This window comes from Chiloscyllium plagiosum, chromosome 18 (genome assembly GCF_004010195.1).
Source record: "Chiloscyllium plagiosum isolate BGI_BamShark_2017 chromosome 18, ASM401019v2, whole genome shotgun sequence".
NCBI lineage: Eukaryota > Metazoa > Chordata > Chondrichthyes > Orectolobiformes > Hemiscylliidae > Chiloscyllium > Chiloscyllium plagiosum.
Window position 1 is genome coordinate 27,382,981 of NC_057727.1, and position 7,796 is coordinate 27,390,776.

The 7,796-nt window shown below is 39.0% G+C and overlaps 1 protein-coding gene and 1 long non-coding RNA gene across 4 annotated transcripts in view; one reads left to right on the forward strand and one right to left on the reverse strand.

Moving 5' to 3' along the window:
- The window catches only part of LOC122558991, a 129,096-nt gene that overhangs the window by 100,096 nt on the left and 21,204 nt on the right, over positions 1-7,796 (forward strand). The window lies entirely within an intron of this gene.
- The window catches only part of LOC122558990 (constitutive coactivator of PPAR-gamma-like protein 1 homolog), a 139,032-nt gene that overhangs the window by 74,771 nt on the left and 56,465 nt on the right, over positions 1-7,796 (reverse strand). For all 3 annotated transcript variants that reach the window (XM_043708020.1, XM_043708019.1, XM_043708021.1), the window contains exons 4-5: positions 3,090-3,218; positions 192-294 (exon numbers count right to left, since the gene is read on the reverse strand). In XM_043708020.1, the coding sequence (XP_043563955.1) occupies positions 192-294; positions 3,090-3,218 (232 nt within the window). The remainder of the gene's footprint in view (positions 1-191; positions 295-3,089; positions 3,219-7,796) is intronic.

Consider the following 7,796-nt stretch of genomic DNA (forward strand, 5'->3'; position numbering starts at 1 on the left):
AGACTTAAGAACTGCAAAAGGTAGATCTAATGTTTAAATTTATTTAAAAGATCAAAGTTTATCAAAACTGATGAAACACTTACTTTGCTAAACCATATTTAAAGTGCAAATTAAATGCATAAAGCTAAAAAAAATCACATAAATGTTTACACACAACAGAATCACCCATCCTTTCACACTTGGATAGGTACCTGGGAAAGGTGCTGGGCCATGTTGAAATAATGGAGGCTTGCTTGCAACAGAGTAATATTCAACTGCTCTCTTGAATTGCTCAATTTTATCTTCTGTCCTAGACTGAAAACAGATCACACAAGCCATAATAAACCAGTTACATCATGTGATTGCATTTTGTTACTGTTAAATAAGTATGGGAAGTTTAAACAAATTCTTAATGTCCACTTCAGTCAATGCCCTACATTTGGCATCTAAGTTTAAATAAACTATCATTACCAGTAACAGAATAGTGGTAACTACCACTATTTCTAAAAAATTATGGTCCTGATAATGATATAAAGCATGATGAGGAACTGAATTTGCCCCATAAAGAACACAGAATAATGTGTTGGGAAGATATATATGGTAGCTGACCCTACTGTGAATGCCCAAATTATCAAATATGATTATAAATAGTGCTTCTAAAAGTGCAGGAACATAATTATTGAGGTTACTAGAATTTGGAATGATCACTGATGGTTATACATGTAACATTTGATTTCAGAACTGTTTCTCTCATGCCAGTTTAAAACACTCACCCTATTTATTCCCGAACATTATCTTAAACATGTGAAGTTAATATATTTGGGTTCCAATTAAAAGAAATAAAGAATCATGAATGGTATGAATTAATATTCGCAAGCATTTGCTAGAGTACTTGGGTTATTGCGATTTCATCAAATCATGCAAATTTAATTCTCCAATAGATAAACCATCTGTTTCAAGCCGGTTCCCAAACTAAGGTTAACAATAGAGAAGTTAAAAACACACAAGGAATCAAAAAGAGAAAGAATACTGTTGCCTACGTAACCCTTGCGATGGTGTGAACTAATTCTTTTAGCTTGTGAAGGATGCTAAAACAACGATGGGTGACCAGTTTTATCTCTGGCAAAATACTGGAACCAAGCATTCCAATAAAGTTTAGTATAGAACAGATCAAGACCAAACGTAATCTGTATCTCAAACCCATTTTTATGCAAGCCCAACTAAATTTAATAGAACAGTGCAGATCCTGCAGTAGTCTGCTCAAGCTTAATGAGCAAATCAATCTCAAAATATTATTTTTCTAAATATTTTAAAAATAATGCAAAAGGCAATGATTTTCAAAGTAGTTTACAACGAGTAAAACAGACACATATAGTTCAAGGAATTGACCCGAGGTGGAGACCGCATTGCCTATACAGGCTTCAAACTGAGGATTGAGTATCCCAAATTTCAACCAAAGCCTGCTTCCCCATCCCAGTTGACAGAAATGCCCGTAGAATTCCAAAATTGTAAAGGCACTTAGATTTCCTATTGCATGAGTCACAAAGGTCACTATGTGGTACGGCATGTAATCAAGAAGGATAATGGGATGGCAGCCTTTATTAAGAATGGGATTGAACTTAAAAGTAAGAAGGTTATGCTTCAATTTTACAGGGCATTCGCAAGGCCCTAATTTGAATACTATGCAAGAGTTTTGGTTTCCTTATTTAAGAACGCAAGAAAATGCACTCAGGATTGTTCAGATCTACTCCTGAAAGAGTGTACTATCTTACGAGCATAGTTGAACAGGCTTGGCTTGGTTTCACTAGAGTTCAAAAAAGCAAGGGATGATTTGACCCCAGCTTATAAGATCCCAAATGGTCTTGACAAGGTTGACGCAGAAAGGATGTTAACTCTTGTGGCTTAGTCCAGAATGGGGTGGCAGTTTTAAAATTAAGGGTCATGTTGCAGGACAAAAATGAAGGAAACTTTAAAGACTTTCGTTCAGTAAGGGAATCAAAAGTTAACAGGCATAGATGAGAATATGGAAATTGCAAGACAAACAAATCAGCCATGATCGTATTGAGAGACTTGATGGGCCAAATAATGTATTTCAGTTCCTAGCTCCTATGCTCGGAAGCAATGTGACAAAAAGGCCACAGCAGCAGTCGGTTCTGCTAAACAGGTATTGGCTGCAGTTAAGGCTTACAGTGATTAAAATTATTCCTGAGGTCAAAGGGATAAACCATATCTTACAATTACAGTGTAATGATCCATGAGCTTGTGCTGAGTTCACTCAAACAAAGTAGAAGTCCAGAGATGTAGGGATCAGAATGGGAAGGGGAATGGAAATGAAATTTTGTGATTAGGAGCTCTGGCTTTCATTGGCAAACAGAATGGAAGCGGTTGACAAAAGTGATCACCTAGACTGCACAGGATTACTGTGCAGGATGCTATTCTTGGCCTATTAGAGTTCTGCTTTCATCATAGTTCCAGTTTTATCTGCCTAATACCCCATTTTATTAGCCACTGGCCCACACTGTTTCAATTTCTATAATTATGCTTAGTATTATCTCAGTTCAATGTCATTAATATTATTTAAGCATCATGGAGAAAGGCAGGGAAAGTGGAGTTAAGATCAGCCATGATCTCACTGAATGGCGGAGCAGAGTCGATGGGCTGAATGGCCTACTTCTGCTCCTATATCTTATGATTTTATTGTCATTCATGCTCTTTACAGCTGGAGAAGAACAATTGGCCTCACCAAAAAGGGTGTCAGGCTGGAACAAAAAACCAACACTGTTTCCGCTCCCGAACACCATTCAATGGAAATCTCTGCTGGAAAAATACTTATATTTTTCCAGCAGAGATTTGGGTGCAAGACAGAGGTCTTTGTTTTGAATGTACACAAACCTCCAGCAAGACAATCTATTTTCATTGAGATGCTGCAGCCAAATACCCTTCTGAAAAATAAAGGCTGCTTAAGGAAAGACAGCCATCAATCATGGCAATCTAAGTGAGTCAACATTGTTCAGAAAAGTGAAGGAAAGAAGCTGGTGTAGAAAAAAGTAAACACAGAATATTTACTAAGTTAGAAAACAGGTTTGTTTGCTTTTTCACTTGCTACATACCCGTGAACGCTTAAAAACATCTTTTGCAACTGCATCCAAATCACCAATATCCTGAATGTTGCGAACATACTCGGCAACTGCTTTTATCACTACATCACACGGTGGCAGAACAAGTTGGTGTGCACGTACCTGAAAGAAAAAACTCCAAAATTGAAATACTTGAAATATTTCCTGCTGTCTGATTCATCATCTTATCGATTATGAATGCATGTTATCATGCTGAAATTCTAACAGCACCTTTAACAGAGACATCTTTAAAGGCACTTAATAGAAATCGATTCAAATAAGTAGACAGATAGCCAAATCAGAAAATATTAAGGAAGGTTGTCAAAGGGTTGGTCAAAGGAATAGATTTTTAACAATAGACCAAAACGATGAGGGGAAAGATTTTGGTGATAGCTGGAGCTTAAACCGTTGAAGGGACAGCTGCCAGTGACAAAGACAGAAAGAAATGGATGCAAAAGTCTCTTAGAGAAATTGAGAGCTCTGGGAGAGTTGCAGGGTTTGAAGAGATTTGAGGTAGATTGGGTGAAGCTATGAAGGAACTGAAATACGAAAAGAGAGTCAGAAGTGGAAACAAATGCAGGTCAACAAGAAAATTATTTGGTAATGAGAAAATAGTGCTGTGGGTTAGAATAAAAGCTGCAGCACTTCAGATAAGCAGACATGTAAGTGTGGAGGAGGGGAGGATGATCATGTATGGAGGTAACAAAAGCACAGATTAGAGTTTCTGCAAATATTCTGAGATGAGATACATATATGCAATGTTACAGAGATATGGAGACAGTAAGGACTGCAGATGTTGGATGTCAGAGTCAACAGGTGTGAAGCTAGAAAAGCAGAGCAGGTCTGACAGCGTCCAAGCAGTAGGAAAGTCAATCTTTCCTGACGAAGGGTTTTGGCCCGTAATGTTGACTTTCCTGCTCCTTGAATGTTACAGGGAGATGTACACCGTCATTCTGATCTAGTAATCAGAAGTTTGTTGAGGTTAGATTGGATATGGTGGTTTTGAACACTCATGCTCAAAATGAAAATTGAGCTGGGAAGTCCTGGGGGTGCAGAATAGAGAAAACTGCGGCTCACACAAGATGTGTTCGGAGATCTGACTGCATAGAATATTTGATTGTAAACTAACAGCATGTAGACAAAATAGGAAGGAATGAACTTGCACGTACATAGTATCTTTCACAACTCAATACATTGCAAAGTGTTTCATAGGAGGTGAAATACAAATGTAGTGACTGTTGTAATGTAGACAAACACATCAGTGCATAGCAAGGTTCCTTAAATGGATTTGATTAGATTAGATTACTTACAGTGTGGAAACAGGTCCTTCGGCCCAACAAGTCCATACTGTCCCGCCGAAGCGCAACCCACCCAGACCCACCTAACACTACGAGAAATATAGCATGGCCAATTCACCTAACCTGCACACTTTTGGACTGTGGGAGGAAACCAGAGCACCCGGAGGAAACCCGCAGACACGGGTAGAATGTGCAAACTCCACACAGTCAATCGCCTGAGGCGAGAGTTGAACCCGGGTCTCTGGCGCTGTAAGGCAGCAATGCTAACCACTGCCACCGTGCCGCCCAATGAGAAGCTGTTTCCAGGTAATCTGATGTTGATTGAAAGATAAACGTAGGTCAAGATAATGGAGAAGAACCACAGCTTCTCTTTGAATAGTGTTACGAGATATTTCATTTTCACTTGAGTGATCCAAGTTAAATACCTCATATTAATTACTTCAAATGGCCTAAAGCCTCAATTTTGTAAAAAGCTTGTTCTTAATTGAAAACATATTCTGTCACTAATAATCACTCAAGTATTTTAACATTTTAAGGCTTTCTTGATTGAAACAACGGAGTATGTGCAGGCAAGATTTAAATGAGTAATTTTCCATTTTGAGCATTGATTTAAGTACATTTCACTGAAGAAATTGTATGGAAGGATTTCCTGGACTTCAAAAAAACTTAAAAACATTTTATGGGACTTAAGTCCAACCTGCTCCAGATGTGAGTCATAATGTGCTGAAAAGCTACGATGCATTGGGGTCAACTACTGTTGGACTTACAGTCTTAAAGCTAATACTTATGGAATATAAAGCATAAGTCATAATCAAACTTGAGAGTATCTGATCAGAAAATATCAAAAATATGGGCCCTAACAATATTTTGGCAACAACCTGTGCTCCAGAACTTGTTGCACTGTTAGCCAAGCTGCTCCAATACAGCAACAACACTGGTATCTACCTGAACATGTGTAAAATTGCCCAGGGTATGTCCAGTACACACAAAGCAGATCAAATCAATCCCAGCCAATTACCACCTCATCAGTTTACTCTCTCAGACTGGAGTCCAATCAGTAAAGTGATAGAACAGGTTACCAGCAGCTTATCAAACAGCACTTGCTGAGAAATAATCAGTTCTGAGGGGGCCACACAGCACTCAATACTGCTTTATCTGAAACATGGAAAAAAAGCTCAACTCCAAAGGTGAGGTGACACTGACTAACCTTGACATCGAGCCTGCACCTGACTGAGTCAGGTACAAAGATGCCTATCAAAACTACAGTCAACAGAGAATCAGGGGAAAAACTCTCCACTGGTTGCGGTCATGCCTAGCATAATGGAAAATGGTTGTTTGTTGAAGGTCAATCATCTCAGCACAGAGTATCACTGCAGGAGCTCCTCAGGGTAGCGTTCTACTTGCAAATATCTCCGGCTACTTCATAACCATAACGTCAAGTGACATTTGCTGATGACTACACAATATTCAGCACCATTTGCAACTCCCCAAATACAGAAGTTATCCATATCAAAATGCAGTATAAACTGAATAATATCCAGCTAGCGCTGACAAGGTGCAAGGAACATTCATGCTACACATGTGCCAGGCAATGACCATCTCCAAAAAGGTAGAATCTCGCCATGACATTCAATGGCACTGCCATCTCTGAATCCTCCACTATCAATATCCTGGGGGGGGGGGGGGAAAGGGGGTAGAATTGATCTAGATTAGCCATATAAATTCTGAGGTTACAAGAGAAGGTCAGGGGCTAGGAATCCTGCGGTGAATAACTCATCTTCTAATTCACCAAAGCCTGCCCACGATCTAGGTACAAGTGAGGACCGTGATGGAATACTCTCTACTTGTCTGGATGAGTGCAGCTCCAACAATATTCAGTACGTTTGATACAGGACAAAGCAGTATGCTTGATTGGTGCCACCTCACAAACATTCACTCCTTCACCAATACACAATATACCATCTACACTAACATTTAACAATATTCCTTGGACAGCACATACATGGGATGTCAGCTCCTATAAGGTTCCCTCCTCTCCCCCTCACTCTCATCCTGACTTGGAAATATATCGCTGTCCCTTCACCGTCACTGGGTCAAAACCCTGGAACATCCTTCTTGAGAGAATTGTGAATGTAGCTACACCAAATAGTCTGCAGGAGTTCAAGACGGCAGTTCAAAGCCACCTTTTCAAGCGCAATAGAGGACAGGCAATAAATGCTGGCACAGCCAGCAAAGTCTGCATTTCCTGAATGAATTGAAACAAAAAATTGATCTCATTTTAGGCATCAAAATAGGAGAAATTAGGAGAATGTTTCAGGAATTAGGTGGATTCTTTGGCATCAAATGACTTGGGTATGATTAAAGACTAAAAAACACCGCAGCTTTGCAGCTATCAAGACGGTGAAAGAAAAATTTGTGTACTTTGATAGATAATTAAGAAGGCAGAACATGGAAAATAACCTAATTTTACAACGCAAAAATAGGACAAGGGACTAACTGAAAGTGATGAAGAGAAATTTATCCTGATTTAAGAACGTATAGTTTGGGAGACAACATGGTCTGTCAGGCCTGCCAGCCATTTACTGCAATCATAGCTGATCTTTGGCTCAACTTAATTTATCTGCCCATTCTCCATAATCCTGTCAGTCCTTTAATATCTTAAATACTACAATTAAATCACATCTTATTCTTCTAAACTCCAGAGAGCATAGACACAATAGACTCAACCTCTCACGACAGGAAAACTCTTCAAACTTGGAACTAATCTTGTGAACCTTTGCTACACTGAATTTAAATACACTCTTCCTTAAAAATGCACACCAAAACTATGCAGTCTGCAATGTAGGGTTTCATCAAAATCCTGTGCAATCATGGCAAGACTTTATTTTTGTACCCGAAATGCTTGTAATTAAGGCAATCAAACTATCTGTCTTCCTAATTGCATGCTGGCCCTGCGTGCTAATTTTCTATGCTTTCCTTTATCTCTCCTACTGGATGCATTCTTAAAAAGCTCTAATAATTTTGTCAAGTACAATTTCCCTTTTGTGAAGCGATGCTGACTTTGTCTGATCATTCTATGATCTCATGTGTCCACTGTTAAGACTAAGTTAATAAAAAATACTAGAAAGCTCTGAACACAAAGTGATCAATTCATGAATAGACACGTGTCACAAACTTGATTGAGTTTTTTGAAGAAGTAACGAAGAAGTAACAAAGAAGATTGATGAGGGCAGAGTGGTAGATGTGATCTATATGGACTTCAGTAAGGCATTCAACAAGGTTCCCCATGGGAGACTAATTAGTCATGTTAGATCTCATGGAATACAGGGAGAACTAGCCATTTGGATACAGAACTGGCTCAAAGGTAGAAGACAGAGGGTGGTGGTGGAGGGTTGTTTTTCAG